The sequence below is a fragment of the Trichoderma reesei genome (assembly GCF_000167675.1).
Source record: "Trichoderma reesei QM6a unplaced genomic scaffold TRIREscaffold_12, whole genome shotgun sequence".
In the NCBI taxonomy this organism is placed as follows: Eukaryota; Fungi; Ascomycota; class Sordariomycetes; order Hypocreales; family Hypocreaceae; genus Trichoderma; species Trichoderma reesei.
This window is the reverse complement of record NW_006711159.1, coordinates 240,993-259,016: the sequence shown is the minus strand read 5'-3', so window position 1 is coordinate 259,016 and position 18,024 is coordinate 240,993. Positions and strand designations below refer to the sequence as shown.

The 18,024-nt window shown below is 54.0% G+C and overlaps 6 protein-coding genes across 6 annotated transcripts; 4 read left to right on the top strand and 2 right to left on the bottom strand.

The window, feature by feature from the left end:
- Positions 1-277: 277 nt before the first annotated feature.
- Positions 278-1,813, top strand: TRIREDRAFT_108449 (uncharacterized protein; the record flags this gene model as incomplete). Its single annotated transcript, XM_006966319.1, has 1 exon — positions 278-1,813. One exon carries the CDS (start codon positions 278-280, stop codon positions 1,811-1,813), a length of 1,536 nt encoding a protein of 511 aa, XP_006966381.1.
- Positions 1,814-1,981: 168 nt separating this feature from the next.
- TRIREDRAFT_122392 (uncharacterized protein) lies at positions 1,982-3,361 on the bottom strand (the record flags this gene model as incomplete). The annotated part of the gene is made up of 5 exons (XM_006966205.1): positions 3,202-3,361; positions 3,059-3,137; positions 2,441-2,992; positions 2,216-2,362; positions 1,982-2,146 (listed from the first exon to the last, which is right to left on the bottom strand). The coding sequence occupies exons 1-5, from the start codon at positions 3,312-3,314 to the stop codon at positions 1,982-1,984; spliced, it is 1,056 nt and encodes a 351-aa protein (XP_006966267.1). The 5' UTR covers positions 3,315-3,361.
- Positions 3,362-4,892: 1,531 nt separating this feature from the next.
- On the top strand, positions 4,893-6,705 carry TRIREDRAFT_78935 (uncharacterized protein; the record flags this gene model as incomplete). The annotated part of the gene is made up of 5 exons (XM_006966318.1): positions 4,893-4,922; positions 5,087-5,211; positions 5,364-5,468; positions 5,600-5,768; positions 5,830-6,705. The coding sequence occupies 5 exons, from the start codon at positions 4,893-4,895 to the stop codon at positions 6,703-6,705; spliced, it is 1,305 nt and encodes a 434-aa protein (XP_006966380.1).
- Positions 6,706-7,595: 890 nt separating this feature from the next.
- TRIREDRAFT_42329 (uncharacterized protein) lies at positions 7,596-8,354 on the bottom strand (the record flags this gene model as incomplete). The annotated part of the gene is made up of 1 exon (XM_006966170.1): positions 7,596-8,354. A coding segment is annotated over one exon (759 nt), but the record flags the coding sequence as incomplete, so codon positions are not given.
- Positions 8,355-11,923: 3,569 nt separating this feature from the next.
- TRIREDRAFT_42858 (uncharacterized protein) lies at positions 11,924-12,253 on the top strand (the record flags this gene model as incomplete). Its single annotated transcript, XM_006966172.1, has 1 exon — positions 11,924-12,253. A coding segment is annotated over one exon (330 nt), but the record flags the coding sequence as incomplete, so codon positions are not given.
- Positions 12,254-13,509: 1,256 nt separating this feature from the next.
- On the top strand, positions 13,510-15,143 carry TRIREDRAFT_63914 (uncharacterized protein; the record flags this gene model as incomplete). Its single annotated transcript, XM_006966317.1, has 2 exons — positions 13,510-13,902; positions 13,983-15,143. The coding sequence occupies 2 exons, from the start codon at positions 13,510-13,512 to the stop codon at positions 15,141-15,143; spliced, it is 1,554 nt and encodes a 517-aa protein (XP_006966379.1).
- Positions 15,144-18,024: the final 2,881 nt, after the last annotated feature.

Genomic DNA, 18,024 nt, shown 5'->3' with positions numbered 1-18,024 from the left:
AGGCTAGCAAAGTGCCTTCGTAGTGCGCTGCGCCACATGTGAGGTGGCGCCTCAGCCACATTGTGGGACCTTTCGGCTGCCGGCCAGACAGCTCACTCAGTGGTCCCCCCCTGTATTTGTACTTGGAAGCCCAGCGAGTCGTGATAGGCTGGATGCAGCTGCTGGGGGTAGCTGTAACTTGGAGCTTGCATGTGCCAGTTCGATATAAGGCAACACATGTGCAGCCCAACGCTGGCAGGTCGGAGACGAGGACGATGAACAGCTTCAGGAGCCCAACATGTCTGACCAGCAGCCGGAACTCCTGACGAGGTTTCAGAAGCAGCTTGAGCCATACATCAAGCCTCGCGAACAGGTCAACTACATCAGGCGCGTCTTGGCTCTTCATCTGGGAACCTGTGCCGGCAATGGCGCCATCCAGAGCCCTCTGTTTCTTGTCGACAGCTCAAAAGAAGTCACCACGCCTTCGGACTTGAAGGGTGTGTTCAAGGAATACGTCGAAGCCCTTCAGGCGAATTCGGCAGCTCGCCGACAGTTCGAGGGCCTGTTACAGAAGAGTGCCCCTGAGGATGCCGAGCCGCCAAAAGCAAAGGCAGGCAGCGCCGATCTCCTGGAAGAACGACTGTGCCTGTTGAAGCTGCGGCAGAAGAGGGAAAGTCTTCTCGCGGTTCGCCAGTCTCTGGACCTCCTAATGGAGAAGCCTGCTGCCACGCGCGAGTTTCTAGATGCCAGGCACGTCTTCCAGGGCAGCCCCGGCGTGCCAAGTGCCCCTGACGATGTCATCAACAGCCTAGCTTCCGATCAGACTCCTCCTGGCGCGGGTCTCAGTGATCGGATACAACAGCTGGAGAAGACGGTCTTGAGAGCAAAGCTGCTGCTGAAGCAAGAGGAGCAGACCCTGCGTGAGACAAGAGCTCGGTCCAAGAACCAGTTCGACATGGTCAGCAACGGTGCTCGCCTGGAAGCCTTGACGACGACTCGCAACGAGCTCATCACTTGGATGGAGACTGAACTTGGCAAGGCGCCTACTGGAGGAGGCTCGAGGGCGGGCAAAAGCGGCAGTCAGAAGTCGAGAGACGATCCGTCGAAAATCGCCGCCCATCTCGAGGCAATCAGCAAGAAATACGCCAGATACGTGTCCTTGAGGAAGACCCTCCTGGAGCTGGAAACACAACAAGCTCAGCTATCTCAACCCTCCCACCCAACACTACTTCCGCCAGCACAGCTCGTTGCCGGATTGGATCGCAGCAGCAGCAAACCTCCGATTCCTACGGAACATCTTCTTACCCCCTATCTGAAGGCCCTTGCCTCCATTTCCGTCAGTCAAAAGTCAGCCATCAGCCAGAAATCATTCTTTACGTCAGCATTGTCCAAGCAGACTCAGGATGCCTGCCAAGTCCTCGGCCGCCTCGGCGAGGAGAGCCATTTGCTGCCGGCTTACCCGATGAAGGACTCTCTCCGCCGGAGGTCTGGCATACAGACGGAGATAGCATCAAAGTCTGAACAGCCAGACATATCCAAGCGCATCAAGCCATGGGTGTTTGCCGCTGATGCGGCCAAGATTGCACTCCTTGAGTATGCTGCAGAGACTGTTGACATCGGACAGGTAGCTCTCGAGAACTGCTTGGAGAACCTCCGAGAGATTGACCTTCTCTTGGGATTTCCTGAAGAAGGAGAGGATGCGGGCACGGGCTCTACTCGGCAAGCAAGACTTGGGTCCCGGAAGAATACATCAAAGAATAGCGTCTCAGATGACGGGTACGATGTCTGGTCCAGGCTACATGGAAACTTGGGAGTGCTGAAAGATGCGGCTTGAGACGGCCCTGAAGGGCTTCTGGCATGTCGAAGAGGAAATTCCAGTGTAGTTGCACATCTCTGGTAGTTAAATGATACAAACGCCGTCTAGTCAGAATAACACATGGTGTCCCTACTCCCCCAAATTTTGATCCCCTATACGCATTAGATCCTTTGTAGTAGTTGTGGTCTATTTTTCAGACAAGATGGCCGCTATCCGCATTGCCAAATCGAGAATTGAGAGATGCTCGTCCGCTCCGTCAACAAGTCGTTTGTCTATTTCGGAGAAGACGAGGACAATCTTGTTCTTTTGAATGTCGGGGATTGTCTCGTCGAAAACAAGATCTTGGTAAAGCTATGTAAATTCACAGGTCAGTATCAGCTTTGAACGCCATGTAAGGGGAAAACTTGCCTGGTTGACGACCTGGCCGGCACTCCAGCCATCTGCTACCAAGTCCTCGACCACCTTGGATATGGACTGATATGTCTGGCCTGATGTACGAGGACGCATAGCCTTGACGAGATCGCCAATAGTGGCATCAGGAATCACACCGGCAATGTCCTCGACAATCTTGATCGTCACCGGCCTTTTGTCCACGTCCATCGAGTCATCCCCATCGCTGTCTTTTGCCGGCAGCTTAGCCCCGACTAATCGGGCAGCACTCTGAAGATAAGTAATGGCCTTTCGCAAGTCACCCTCGCTGCACTTGATGAGTGTATCCACAGCACCGTCTTCGAGCGCCACACCTTCTGCCTCTGCTATTGACTCGAGCCGCTTCTTTGCGTTGCCCTGGTCCAGACTCTTGAAGCGGAACTTGCTACATCTACTGGCCAGGGGGTCGATGATTCTGGTGACGTAGTTGCAGATCAGACAAAAGCGCGTGATTTTGCTGTACGTCTCCATTGTCCGTCTCAGGGCGCTCTGGGCATCCTGTGTCATGGAATCGGCCTCGTCGAGGATGATGATCTTGAACGGTGGACAGGGGTATTTGTCTTTGTAATGAGGCGGCGGGTTGGTCAATTGCATCCGCGCGAAATCTTTGACCTTTTGCCGAACGATCGATATGCCACGCTCGTCGGACGCGTTGAGTTCGAGAACTCGGGACTTGATCATCTCGGGGCCGTAGAGCTCCTTGGCAAGGGCCAGGATGGTCGAGGTTTTGCCCGTGCCGGGAGGGCCGTAGAATAGCATGTGCGGAAGCTGCAGGAAAGAAAGCCATTAGTATGATCATGCTTGCCGGGTTCGATTGCGAACAGGTCCACCGACATTTGAAGCTTGCAGTGTTCTCTGGAGAACCGTGACCGTGTGATCTTGCGCTGTGACATCGTCTAAGCTCTTGGGACGGCTGAGCACTCAGTGTCAGCAAGAAAAAGCCTCCTGGATTCATATTTGATGACGAATTGACTGACTATTTCTCGACCCAGGGCTGTACTCGCACGTCGGCCGGCTTGTCGTGTTTCTGCGATGAAGTTCCGTTTGCAGCGGCGGCCTTTCTGGCCTTGAGGTCGAAGAAGCTGGCCATGCTGAATCCACTGCTCAATGAAGAGGTGTGCAACTGACGATGACGATGCTTATTGATGATAGGTATCAGAAAGAATGGATGGTATCAACAGCTCGGCGGGGAGTCATTCGTAGAAATCAATGCCGAGATTCCTTGCTTGGTGCCAAGACGAGCGTGAACAGAAAACGGCCAAAATCCATTAACGCGTCGGTCAGATCGGGCGCGAGGCGCGTGGCCCCGAAATTCGCTGCAAGGCTGAAGAACCCCGCGCCTCAGCGCATCAATCACCGAGCTGCAGCCCCATACTAGCATAACCCCACCCTCTGCTGAGCCTCCATAGATCCCTAAGGTGTGAAGCTTAGGTTCACCTCGTCTGTTCCAGCCTGGAGGCCATACGTTCACCTGACGAGAAAGATTTCTGGCCGCCATAGTTTCACCAAAGGAGGGTCAAGAGAGGAACAAGAGCTGGTCGGATGCATGCCATTGGTAATTGTAATACAAGAAGTACTAGGCAGCAAAAGGTCGGCATGGAGATTGTATGGATGCCGTCAAGGTGCAGGCAGATAAGGAACCTGAAGACTTGGTCCGGGGACGGTGCATGTGGTCAAGAACTCAAGGTGAAGATGGATGATGCTGAACGTGGCGTTTCCGTCGGTTGCTTCATGCAAAGGAGTGAAGAATTTCTCGTTGCTCGATCACGATTCCATTGTAGCTCTGCGTAGCCCGGCAATTTTAGACATGATTTGATACCTCGATACTGATCAAAAGGCACTGCGTGTTTCGAGGACATGATAGACCCTCATCGCGAACCGAGCAAATACATGGAAGTAGCCGGCATCAACAATCGCCCTCAAGCTTGATGTTGCTACGAGCCGCCTGTGGCGTCACTCCCGTCCCCTGCAACTGCTGTAACTCTCCTCTACTACCTACCTAGTTGGCCTTGAGCCGCAACGGCTGTGCTGAACAGAGCTAGAGGTACCTGTACTGGACCCGCGAGAGTCCCCGCCTGTAAATGCAAGTACCCCCGCCGGAGAGCTCTTCCAAGGTTCTTTTGATGCATTCAGCAGCCCTCCAGTTTGCCTTGGGACCTTCACTTTGTCACTGGACCATCCATACCTGATGGAATCAACCTTCTCTTCATTTTTCCTTCCCTTCCAGCACATCAGTCCCCGGGCCAACTGAGTCAATTCCCTCCGATCTTATACATCACATCTCACATCGTCTCGTTCCGGCCCGACTGCCTGCCAAAGCTCCAGTGCTTCGTCTCTCGCACCCTCAGGCCAATCGGCAAGGCAGATACATGTACCCGCTAACTCGCATTCACCTTGTTGGGCCAACCCCTCCTTGCCTGACAACCTTCCATCTTCTACCACTCGCAAGACCAGGCAGGGCAGTGACATAAAAGTTATAAATCCTTTACTCTCGACTGCGTCCAGCCTGGCACAACTCAGCCCTCTGCATACGAGTCTTCCGGCTGCCAGAGGCTGTCTCGCGCTGCAATTCTCACGCCTGGTCGCCTCTTGCCGATGCCCACCTCAGTCTGATACGTCCCCGTCACAGCCTCTCGCCCTCAAGCCCGACGACTTCAAGGCCAGCATCATGGATCAGTCCATCATTCGAATCTCCAAGGTTTGGCTCACTCTCCAGTCGACGTGCTTCTGTCACATGGCTGATCAGCGGTGCCTCATTAGGAACTCAGCGACATCCAGAAGGGCTCAGATCTGGGTACGTGACGTCTCCATGCTCAAGATGGCTCTGATGGATATTTGATCAGTGGGGGGGCTAACCGAGAGCTGCTCACCACCACAGCCATTGCAGTTGCCTGCCGTGATGTCGACGTTCGCAATGTCAGGGCCCTGATCATGGGCCCACACGAGACGCCGTATGAGTTTGGTTTCTTCGAGGTAAGCTTACGGCAGTTTAGTAGCCTGGCATACATGCGATGGCATCGCATGCATACTCGCATCTTTCGCTAACGTCATGATCAAGTTTGCAATAAGGTTCAACAGAGGTGAGTCCCCACGTCTTTCGCCCTTCTCCATTTGTCTACACGCAGATAACTGACATCAGGTACCAAGATTACCCTTCAAAATCACCCAGTGTCCAGTGCCTCACCACCAACGGAGGGCGTTGCCGGTTCAACCCCAACATTTACTCGACGGGCAAAGTTTGTCTGTAAGTTTACGCCAGAACTACTCACGTCCATGACCGCGTGCTAACAACCAACGAAAGATCAATCCTAGGGTAACGTTCCTCAAAATGGTCAGAACAGGCAGTGCAGCAGAAAGAATCTAACTCTTCAACAGCACATGGAGAGGTGAGCGCGGTGAAGAGTGGTCATCAGCACAAGGCTTGGAGTCGATCCTGTTATCAATACAGAGTCTGATGTCAGCCAATCCTTATGAAAACGAGCCTGGTTTCGAAGACGCAAATGGAGAGGCGGATAAGAAGTTGCAGCAGCACTACATTCAAAAGGTTTGGCTACGTTCTCCGCCCATACCGCGCAGACGTCGAGGGGTGACTAATTTGTCTGCAGATACGTCACGAAACCTTGAGAATCTCTGTTATCCAGCGTCTCGAAGGCTACCTAGGATTGCAAAGCTATGCTGCCAACACGCTCTTCACCCCCCTCAGATCCGGCGATTTGGACAAGGAAGACTTGGACGAAGCCAATGTACCCTTTGAGCCATTCAAGGATCTCTGCAAACGTCGTTTTCTTTGGTACTACGACTCATATATGGCTAGCGTGGCGCGAGGCAAATCGGAGGTGGCAGATCTGTCGCCGTTTGTCAAGATGCCCTTTGAGACCCCCAACTCCAACTCGATGGATGGTCGCTTCAACTATACGGAGCTTGAGGGTAGGCTCAAGGCCATCAAAGAAGCGCTTGACCAAGAAACAGCACGCTGGGCTGAAGAAGGCCTCGCGTCCAAGGCAGGAGAGTCGACAGTTGCCGTCAATTTGCAGCATCAATTTGACCAAGTGTCGACCTACCTGAAACAGGGCGATATGCCTCATAGCGTGGTTCTCGAGAACGGAAATCCTTTCGTCTGGTTGATTACTTACTTTGGAAGGCCCATGACGAACCTCGACGGCGGACTCTTTCGCATCAGAATGCACTTTAGCACTCGTTTCCCAGACGAACAACCGCGCGTTAAGTTTGAGACCAAGATCTTCCATCACCATATCGCATCCGATGGAACGGCATGCTACACCCCCAATCCTATGAAGCTAGAGGACGTCAAGTCTCACATCGATGCCATCTTTGGTGTGCTTGAAGAAGAGGAGCCTGCATACGACCCGAGAAAGATTGTCAACCCTGAAGCCACCAAGATGTTCTGGGGGAACAAGCCCGAGGACAAGAAACAGTACAATCGCCGCCTGCGTAGATCAGTGCAGCAGAGCATGGAGTAAGATACCCTCCTTTTACCTTTGACCTTTTCTCAGTATATTCTATTCTCCCATCCGGCAGAGTGACTGACCCGGCTACAGAGACTTTCCCGAGTGATCTTGACCAAGGTATCTCTTGATTGGCGCGGCCATGATGCCATTTGCCAAGCTTCTTCCCCCCTTTTTCTTATTATGGTTTCCTGCCTTTGGTCTTCATTTTCTTTTACAGGTGCATAACACAATAGGGTGGCGGCGTTCCAGTGATCCCAATCATTTTTCTTTGCCTCCCTCGTCCGTTTTGTCTTCTCTTTCTTTATTCTCTCGGACGGACAGTCGGGCATTTCAGTGCGCCTGGCGATCATGGGGCGTTTGACCTTGAATTCTAAGACTTGTTGATGGCGCGGAGAGAGATTAGATTGATATGGCTGCTCGTCATGGACGACTCATCTCTCAACGACAGCTGGGGCACAGGAGAGTGGCGACGCCTTTGCAGGCTAACACCCGAGGATCAAGAGTACGAGATACATTTGCTATACCATTGTCTTGGTTCATATTGATGCGTTATTTTCATTATAGCTCCTAATAGGGGGGGAAGCATCCCTAAGCAGAGATTAAAGTTGACTGGTCCAGTCGTTTCTTCCTGGTGCGGCTACACGTTCATGTAGTACCCAAACGCCGTATTGTATGCAATCTCCCATGACTTCCGTCCCAGATGCCGTCCCATAAAACATGATGCCGCGATACAAGAATCAATAATAAAGCTGTGCTCAACAGCACACCACCCTCATCGGTGGCGCTCATTTCCTGCTCTTGGATTTCCTTTCAATCTTGTCCTTCAACGGCGCATACGGCGCCGCCACGCCAGGATACTCCTCCTGCTTTCCATCACCTCCCTTGAACTGATACACGCCCCCAGCGCCAAGCGTAGCCGGCGTGCCCTGCGTGGGCCGGCGCACCTGTTCGTTGTGGAGCTTATCGAGGGACTCTCCGACGACTGCGTACTGCGACCAGTTGATGGGCGGACAGCGGACAACGTCCTGGGCCTTTGGTATGGAATGCGCGATCCACGGCGGCTCGCGATCCCGAGCCTCGTTGTTGTTGTTGTTGTTGTTGTTGTTGTTGTTGTTGTTGGCGCCAGCGGAGGAGGCAGAGGCAGAGGCAGAGGCAGAGGCAGAGGAGGATTGCGCCTGCGCTTGCGCTCCCTGCCCGACTTTGCCCTGGACGAGGTCGCGGACGAATTCGTCCGGGTGCTCGATGGCGGCGTTCTTGATCTGGCTGAGGGTCTGGATGTCTGCCGTCGCGCGGTTCTTTTGGATCTGGAGGACGGTGATTGCGGAGCGGAGGGCGATGACGTCGGGATTCGTGTCGAACTCGATGGGGCGCGGGGGAGGTGGCGGTACGCCGACTTGGTCTGGCTGTTGCGAATGCGCATATGTTGGCCGCCTAGACGAGGAGGAGGGCTGTGACTGTTGCGCCGCCGCAGCGGCGGTGGTGGTGGTGGTGGTGGTAGTGGTCGCGGGAGGAGGGAGAGGCTGGATGGCGGCGGGGGCTCTGCTGGTGTCGCTGGCGAGGTGCGCGGGCGGGAGAGTCGGTGTGATGGGCGACATCGGGGGCGGGACGGGGGAGGATGGTCGGGAGGAGGAGGCCATTGTTGTTGAGATTGTGAGTGCCGGGGCCATGGTTCAGCGCGGGATGCGCCGAGGCCAAGCGGCGGGGGGGGAGAAAGAGGGCAGATCCCAGATGCGAAGAGGGTGGTTTGTCTGGTTTTGTTTGTTTTGAGGGGTTGAGGTTCGGGTGTGGTTTTGGAGGGTTGAGGCGGGCTTTCGGTGAGGTTTGAGGGAGGGGGTGAGGCGAGAGGAGATGGTTTGGTGTAGAGGGTCTGGAGGTGATGGGACGATGTCATCGTTGAGCTGCTGCCTTAGTAAGCTCGTGATGCGACGCTGTCGCTTGTCGCAAGAGAAGTCAACCGCGGCTTGGTGAGGTTAGCGAAGGCTAACACGGTCTTGAAGTTCCCTTTATCTAAAGATGTCGAATTACCCGGCATTTGCGATTTTTTTTTTCTCAATATTCACCCTGTGAATTTTACCATGAAAGTCACGGGCTATAGAGAAGCTACCATTCTAGCCCAGGACGCCGTTTGAAAGGAGTCATTATCAGTGAACTTTGAAGATTCAAGGCCGTTGCAGGGTAGCTGTAGCTAAGCCGTCAGCGATGCTGGCCTTACTGCGACGAGATGACACGCACAGGCGAAACGTCACAGCAATGGGCTGCTGATACGGTACTCGCATCTCGTGGCAGGGCCCTACTAGTGTGATACACGTAGCAGTGCAAGGCAAGAATTGGCGTGCGGCTGAATGCTTTACGGTGAGTGTGAGCAGACCGAGGTTGCACACATGCACAATGCCCTTGGCGGTGCAACCAACTCCAGGGTTCAATGCTGCCAGGTTCCATCTCAGCTTGAACATCTTTCTGAATAGAATCAAGGCATGTTAATACATTCTTATATGGATCTGCCAGTTGCCCGAGTCTAGACTCTTCTCTGCCTCAAAGCTTGCAGACGTGGTTATCAACGGGGATCGACCAGCATCTCGATTTGCCGCTCCACCCTCGGGAACTAGCAGTAGTAGGTACCTAGTAGTACTAGAAGCTCTCCAAAACAACAACCCTGCCGCGGCAACGGGTTCCCAGGCAGAGCCAACAACAGGCCAATTGACTCGACGACACTGGGTATTTCAGTACCGAGACACCGCGGTCCTTATCTGCTGTTGCATGTTTATCTAACATTTGGTAGTGAAGTCGTGGTATCAATCAAGGGGATGCGTGCCCAAGCACTTTTTGTTCGCGTTTATGCGGCGCAAGTTGATCCTCTCAATGGACACGATAGCTAGAAACATGAACTCAGCAGGAGAATGACAATGAATACACTCCTACCTTCTTCTACGATGCTCTGCTTTGTTCCCAAAGGTCGCTACTTGATGCTAACGCAGACCGGCTGCTAGGTCTCATGACGAAGTGGCTGGCGGTACGCACGACGTTTGGAACTTCTGGCTCTTCCCTATGTGGAGATGCGCCTTGTCGCTCCAATCGGCATGCTGAGCATGTCTACTTCCCCCATTCCGCCGCTACCTAGTACATCTTGACCCTCCAAAGGGGGTCATTGTGGCTTGCGGAAACAATATTCTTATCGACCTTCTTTTGCCCTGGGGATCCATGGCAACGTGGGCGCCACATGATGCTCAGCTCTGGCCGCGGATGCTGCCGGGCTTCCCCTTCCAGAGCCTGTGCTGCGTACGTTGCGCAGCACATGGGCACATATCCAAGGGTGAAACCACTAGTCGCATGCATCTGCTGTTGACTAGACGTGAAGCGAAGGTCCGGCGCAAGGGAGAACGGCCTGAGAATATGACAGAAGTGCTGTTGGGAGAGTCGGACTATTGGGCGGCCATCTGCAGCATGCCGCCCTGAGGGAGATCTAGGTCCATTATCGCACAAGGCCGGTGACCAATGCGAGAAGCCGTTGCTGATGCTGAACCAGAATGCTTCGCCTCTAGTGCCGGATATCGATCTAGAAGGGTCATGGTGTGGAAGCCGCTCGTGCGAGGACATGTGAGTGATCGCTTTCTGGGTGCGGACGGCCGGGGCGGGAAGAACAAGTGACGATGCAAGGTGAGGTGAGGCCGAAGAGACGATAAATACCTAGGTAGGTAGGCAGAGATGAAGAGTCTTCTTCAGTGAAGTTCTTCGGCGAGCTCTCCATTGTCTTCGGCGCTCAATGGCGACCAACATGTCCGAAGCTTATACATCATTGTTGACAATACACGAACAGTTGACAGCCATAATATGGTGATTGTTGCCGTCGACAATAGCAGAAATGCCAAAGAAGAGCGAGAGGTGAAAATCACACCCCTCTGCCTACAAAGGTGCCCACAGCCTCTGCCGCTCGCCACCTCGTGGGCTGGGAGCCACGATTTGTTTATACTAGTAATTCCCAGAATCTTTACCACCCCTCTGGGCCAGCCCTCTTCACTCCCACATCCCGACAACTTTGGTTCCTCGTCCTGCCCAGCTCTTTCTAGTCTTTGACTCGTCCGCCCAACGGCTTCCTTGGTTCAACTCTTCAACTTGACAAAGAAACTATTCAAGGTTCTGCCATCAGCGGCGCATTTTCCCTACATTTCCTGCACCTCTTCGCCGACATCGCACGAGTGATTCCTTGGCCAACATCGTCTCCTCGTCGCGTCGCCTCTGCCCTTTCCCCTTACTCTGAGCATCTTGTCCTTGGTCAACACCTTGTCGTCTTCCATACCATTTTGGAAGTCTACCCAACCGCCATCTGTTTTGATCGTTGGGAGCACCTCCTACCTACGTATTCTATCGACTCCAAGGCATACCCTCATCTTTCATCCAGCTCATCGAATGCTACTGAAAGACTATGTCTGCACCTCCATCGCCAGTCGACGCTTCTCCGCCTTGCTCAAACAATCAGCTCGCCTTGCGGCCAACTTCGCTGACCCGAACCACTGGAGTTCGCAACTTCTCGTACCCCTTCTATCTCACTAGAAAGACGACTCCCCTCCCATCCGCCTCGCTGTCGCCGGACACGGCGCGGACCCCCTACGCAACTCCAACCCCTATCAACTACCTTCGCCCGGCCATCGTCGAGAGCGCCCTCCCGACTCAAAGCCCGCCCTCGGCCTCTCAGATATACGGCGGATAGCATCCGGCATTGTCTGATGTGGACAGAAGCCCGCTCCTGAACCGCTTCCTCTCGCGGAGCTCCTCCAGCAATCCTACCCCTGGCCAGGCGTACACGTACTCGTCGCCGAGCACAGGCAGCCAAGGCCCATCGCCAACCGGCGCGACACTGCCAAACTCAGATCGGCAGTTCAAGGGATTTCCGTCCTCTCAAAGGCTGTCTCTGGGTCAGTGTCAGTACAGTTCCCTCCGCCATCAAGACAAGGCATTGGCCGCCCATGAGGTCCAAGTCGATGGCCGACCGGTGTCTTTCTCTACAGACGCTCCTCTAGATAACCCCTTGAACTGGGCAGCTACGGGCTCAACCTCTCGCAGCTCCAGATACGACCCAATCTTCCTCTTTCAGTCCAAGCCAGCGGCCAAGATGACGACCTCGGCATCGGCTGGTAACAGCTCGGGCTCCATGACCACGTCAAACCTCTCGCGCGTCGAGTACGAGGCCTCTTTGAGCAGCGAGGAGCCTCGCTCCGAATTTGCGCTGTCCAGCAAAAGCGAGAAGAAGCGACCTCGATGGATGTCGCAGGTCAAAAACTGGCTGGCGACCAGCGAGCCCTCCGTCCAGGCGATGAAGGACCAGAAGAAGAACGTCTTCAAGAAGCACGGCATCGACTTGAACGATCCGCTCGCTGCTGCCAAGATGCACTCTCCCATGGGAAAGGTGCCCACGGATGCCGTCACGTCCACATCGGGCCCTACTCCTGAGCAAGCTCTCAAGGAGAAGGGCCGGGCAAAGGATAGAGCGGCGTCCTTTGGCAGACATGGCCGCGGTACTCAGTCGTCGGTGTCGAGCAGCTTCTCTTCGCTGCCGAGCGTGAAGAGCGCGCCGAGCGTGAACAGTGGCAAGGGCAGCAGCAACATCATCACGCCCTGGGCCGAGTGAGGAGCCTAGACAGATGGCTCCAAGGGTTTCAGACTTTTTCCTTCTTCGTCCATTCTTCCTTTCCGCAGCTTCTCTGAATGCACCTGTATTTATCTTGTATGAGCTTTATGAGGCTATGATTTACGTCGAGAAGGAACTGATGCCTCTCAGTACGGTTTACGGTTTATCTTCAACCATCTCGCATTCACGTTCCCACATTGCATCGAAAGGGCTCGAACATCCAACGGCTGATCTGGGCTTTGGAGAGAGACCCATCTTTGCATGAGCAGCTGGGAACCTGCACCCAGAAAGGTGTTAACAGTATCCCATTGCTTGCTTTTATCTATACTGGAAACGGTGGTTAAAGAAGATCTAAGGTAGATAGCTATGAGTTCGAATTGATATCCTGATGCAGCTTGCCTGCTGCCGAGACGCTTTCTCCAGATACCATGCAATTTAAACTTGAATTGGCTTCATCCTTGACAAAAAGTAGCACCATCCATCTGTCTTGTGCATTTCCAATCGCAGATCAGCATCTCGAGCCAACGCGTCATACATTTGCGCTGCCAAGCCCATCTCCAATTCAGCTCCCCCCCACCCATTCGAACCCTAAAACAGAAGCCAGTCAACGCATCACATGCGCATCAGCCACGCCAATTCCCGCCGCCTCAATTAGCACGTTACAGTAACACACTGAACAAGACAAGCTTGGGGAAAAAAAGAAAAAAAACCTGAGCTTCCCGTAGAAAGGCAACGCCTCCAACAGAGCTGCAAACTGGGACGATCCAATCGACCAGCCCGGAGCAAAGCTAAAATGATGGGCGAGGGACAAAGGCGATTGGGTGGAGGGCCGGGTTACAGCGGTACATAGCACATGGTGTCGGCGGAATGACGTATGCACTTTTTGCTGCTTGGCTGTGATTCCGAGGTTCTGGTTGCGATTTTGGGGAATGATGGGATGCCAACTATGACACTGCTTTGACGATTCGGTGCACTAAAAGGATGGCGCGGATGGCGATTTTTTCTTCTTTGTATTCTCTTCTCCTTCCTTCTTTAAGCGACGGGCCTTTCGAATTGAAGCTGTTCGAATCTGAGAGATTGGGATATATGGGGTAGCTGCTGGTTCCAGATACCTAGCCTCCATCATCCACCATCCCTCACAAGAGCCTCTCCAAACAACACCAACGATGCCACTGTTTTCCTCCTCCACTAGAATGGACGACGACGAACAGGTATCCCGCCCCGACTACCGAGCCGACAGCGGCGAGGGCGAGCGCCCTCCCCCAGACGAGTACACCCGCCTGCTGCCCAACCGCGTCAACTCCAACAGAGAGTTCCTCTCTCCCGACGACCCTGCCGTGTCGCCGTACAACCTCTTTAGCATCCGCGTCCTCCGCTACCTGACGTTCCTCTTCTCGGCGCTGACGTTTCTGTGGTGGCTGGTCCTGCTCATCTCTGTGTTCGCGACGCCGCCCGGGTTTCACCAAAAGGGGAGCGGCTTCCTTGCGTTTGGCTACACGAGTTTGACCTTTGCCAACTTGTTCTTTGCCCTGCTCTTCTTCAGCGTGCCGTCCAAAGCGGTCAGGGTGCCGGCAATTGTCATTTCCGTAAGTACTGTTCCATTCCTACAGCTCCAGAGAGCTCCATCACTTGATGGGAGACACTAACCTGACGACCTGGACTGTAGGCCTTCCTTGCGCTCGACGTGATCCTCCTCCTTGCGGTCCAGAAAACGAGGTACGAGGAAGGATGGGTTGGAGTCGTTAGTGTTGTATGGGCGCTGCTCATGAGCGTGTGGTCCATCATCACGGACAGAACCGTCCAATGGGGCAAGGCCGAGGAGGAGGAACGGTTGACGGGCCGCGCCGAGACGAGGAAATCACTCGCGGAATGGCTCGAGGTGCTGCTCTCGACCATTGCCTACTCGGTCATGGTGGTGGCTGTGGCCCTGATCACGCTGAACATCATCCTGCGGGCCCTCGACGCGAGGATTGCGCCTCCTGGAAAGCTGTACTGGGTTGACGACAACAAATATCGTATCCATTTGTACTGCCATGGCAACAAGACGGACGACAACGGCAAGACGGTCACGACGGTGCTGTTCGAGGGGGGCGAGTGGCCCGTCGAGCACAGCCTATGGGACTTTGCAGACAATGCGGTCAAGAACGGGTCCATTTCTCGCTATTGCTTCGCAGACCGGCCGGGCCTGGCTTGGTCTGATACCGCCCCGTCGCCGTCATCTGCGGGCTTTGTCGTGGACGCCTTGAGCGAGGCCCTGGCCAAGGCAGGAGAGGGAGGTCCCTGGGTCCTCGCTGGCGCAGGCATCGGCTCACTGTACTCGCGCGTGTTTTCAGCCCGCCACAGTCACGACGTTCGGGGCTTGCTGCTGATCGATCCCCTGCACGAAGATCTGCTGGGCCCCGGCGCGGCGCCAGGCAGAGGCTTCTGGCTGTGGTTGAGAGGCGCCATCTCGCCGCTTGGCCTGGATCGCCTTTCCGGTGCGCTCTTCAGAGGACGCAGCAGCCGTGACCGCATCTACGGCCGCTCCTCGCCGCAGTCTGGCAAGTTCATCTTTGCCAAGCTGCAGGAGAGCTTGGTGCTCAACTCCTTCACGAAGCGCGACGTCGACAGCAGCCGCCAGATCCAGGAGAGGGACACGGCGCTGGCCGTCATCAGCTCGGGCGACAAGATCAAGCACGACGACAAGTGGGCGAGCAAGCAGAAGGACCTGACGGGGCTGACTGACAAGCTGCTGGGCTGGGACATTGTCGACGGGGCACCCCACGAAGTGTGGCGGACGCTGGAAGGGCGGGAGAAGATTGAGAAAAGGCTGAAGAAGATGGTCTAAAAATAAAGCTGAGGCTTACTCGTACCTATTGGGCTTGCTGGCAAGGGGTGAAGGGGTTGCCCGGAAGGACAAAGAGCGAATACGGCGGGAGTTTCTTTTGTTTTCGACGCCTGGACGCAGGTACGAAGTACGACGCACCGAGCAGCACAAACGGTGCCTGGCAGGACAAGAACCGAGGGGAGGTCGACGATACCGCCATGTAGGACTTTGGGTGTGTCGATGCCTGATTGATGGATCTTCTTTGTGTGGTTGGATGAATACGATTGCATGCATGCACTGTGGGGGGGAGGTCTTTGAGGTTTACCAGTTGAAATGTCTTTTTGTTGCTGCGGCACTGTACTAGTACTGCCTCTTGAAGCCTTGAACATATGTACCAAGATTGTAGCGTTGCTTACTTACCGCTTGAATGCCATATTTCTCATTCATTTGCGAATCTCGCTCGACCTGCAAAGTACCTAGGTATTTGCTGAGTACGAGGTGTTCACTGTAGTTATCCGCAAAAATCTGCAGCATGGGGTGGGTTCATGACGGAGTGACGCAGCGGCCCCTGACAGCAGGCCCCGGGGTGGGTAGTGGTATACCTTACATGTAACTGCCGAGAATAGCTGCAGGCTACGTGCCTCGAAGGGCGGACTCGTTCTTCGTAATCGTACTACCGCCTCGTTCTGGTGGATACGAGAAAAGAGAAAGAAATCAAGATTTTAAGAATGTCTGAATCCCAAGAGCAATGATTGAAGTTGTGAGAGTTGCGGGATCTCGTGATGAGGATTCATGTTGCTTCATGGGTGGTGGTGGTGGTGGTGGTGACACTTGGCGTCTTGTCGCAAAGGACGTAGTATTGGAGAAAAAAAAAGAGAGAGAGAGTCAGGACAAGCATTCAAAGCATGTGGCTAGACGTCATAGCAAAGACGGTTCGCCTCCTTTTTAGGGATGCCGGCCGAATAAGCGCGCAGGGTTGCACATTGAAGCACTGCAGTGCCGTGCAGGTGCCGCGCCGCCAGGAAGCACGAAAAGACGAGGAGAGAGGGGGGAGACGAGGCGGGTTTAGAGATACGTGTAAGTTTGTGTGGCCCAGGCACATGCGATGGTACTAGATCTGAATATATTTCAGGAGCTGTGCTTTATGTGCAAGATACGAAGTACGAAGCATTGGACCGGGAGACGAGAGACGGACAGGGGGGGGGGGGGGGGGGGGGGAGAGAGAGAGAGAGGGAAGACCCATGTTCTTGTCAAGCAAAATGCGACAGACGCTGAAAGCAGTTTTGTCGCATTTACAAAACGCAAGGCCCAAGAACTTGAGCCCCTAATTCGTAATAAGTGTGAGGAATCGCGGTCCCCTGTCGTCTAAGCGTGGTGATCGACTTTCTCGTCTACATACCTATCGGGCCCTCATGTCTGCAAAATGTTTCCAATAGTAAAGAGGAAGCATGATATTACTACATGAACAGAAGGGGAGAAAATTGAATGGAAAATAAGAAATAAAAATGGGAGCCGTTTATGCTTACGCAGATTATGCTCAGACAGCAAGGGGATCTAATGGAACGGGCCGGTTTGTAGGTGTGTGTTCGTTGCTGCTCCGGGTTGATCTCGGCTGTAATAAGGCGAACTCCGTATTGGCAATGAATATCGAAATCTAAACAAGCAACTGGAGCGCTTGGCCTGATTTCCAAACGGCTCTGAAACCGGGCGTCCTTTTTAGGGGAGCCTCGTGTGTGTCGGCGGTGTTTTGGTGTCGCTTTGAGCCGTCACGATGGGTGGAGGGCTGGGTTATTATAGATAGTGGCTGTCTTTTTCTGTTGGATTTCGATTTGTCTTTGTCTTTTGTTTTTTGATGGTTTGCAGGCTTTGTTGTAGAGTGACGTCGGGGTAATAATTCCTGTCGGGTCTGCTCTGTGCTGTTTCGCTCAGAGGTTAGATGGCGACAGGGATCAGGAAACAGACGGACGTATTCAAAAGAGAGCCGCATGCAAGACCACCCAAAGAACATCCCGCAGCGATAGCTACCAATATGGTAGTGAGCGCAATCTTGAACTGGCCAAGCAATGAATTCCGCCTCTTTCTTCCGTTCTTCGCGTGTAATACCATGACATGTGAGGACGAGGCGTATCAAGAGCATTCATGTTTGCCCTCCCTCCCCTCTCTGTAGCATTCAGTCACCCAGTTTATGCATGAATCAGCTGTGTGGAATTCTTCTAGATACGCCGTACATCCACTGCTACGAGTACCTTGTGTATTGGCTGCTATGGTATTCATCATCTCTTCCAGACGAGCAGCACAGCCTTGCGTACCTTACCTACTAGTAGGTACCTATATCAGCTTCACTCGGAGCGCATATCGTTGTCAAGAAACATGAAGTCTTCAGTCCGCCTTACTCATCCCGCCCTCAGGGATAGTGCCTGAAAAGTTTCAGTGCCTGCCGCGGGTTTCCACACCTTGAGCTGGGAATCTAGATGTGGCGCAGCCTCTAGCAGACCGAGACGAAGTGCGCCTTGTTTGAGGATATCGGCGAGGCGGCTCTCATCAGCGACCTGCTGCAGAAATCATCGTACATGTACCGTACATGCCTTACATGGAGGTAAAGTACCTAAGGTAGTATTTAAGCGTCATGATGCTTCAATCCAACACTCCAGAGCCCTACAGCTCCTATTCCGTCACTGCTTGATGCACGGCTGCGCCCCGGCAGCTGCAGAGTAAACAGTACATGCCCGCCCGCGGCCTGCGACGCGCCGCACGGAGTATCAGCGACCTGGACGGGGAGCTCAGTAGCGGCCCAAGCCTTAGAAAGAGCTGGAGCTCAGCACTTGAGGCCTGGAAATTACCTCTAAACTAGCCGCCCCTCAGCAGCAACCACAGCGACCACAGGCCACAGAGGCCACAGCGA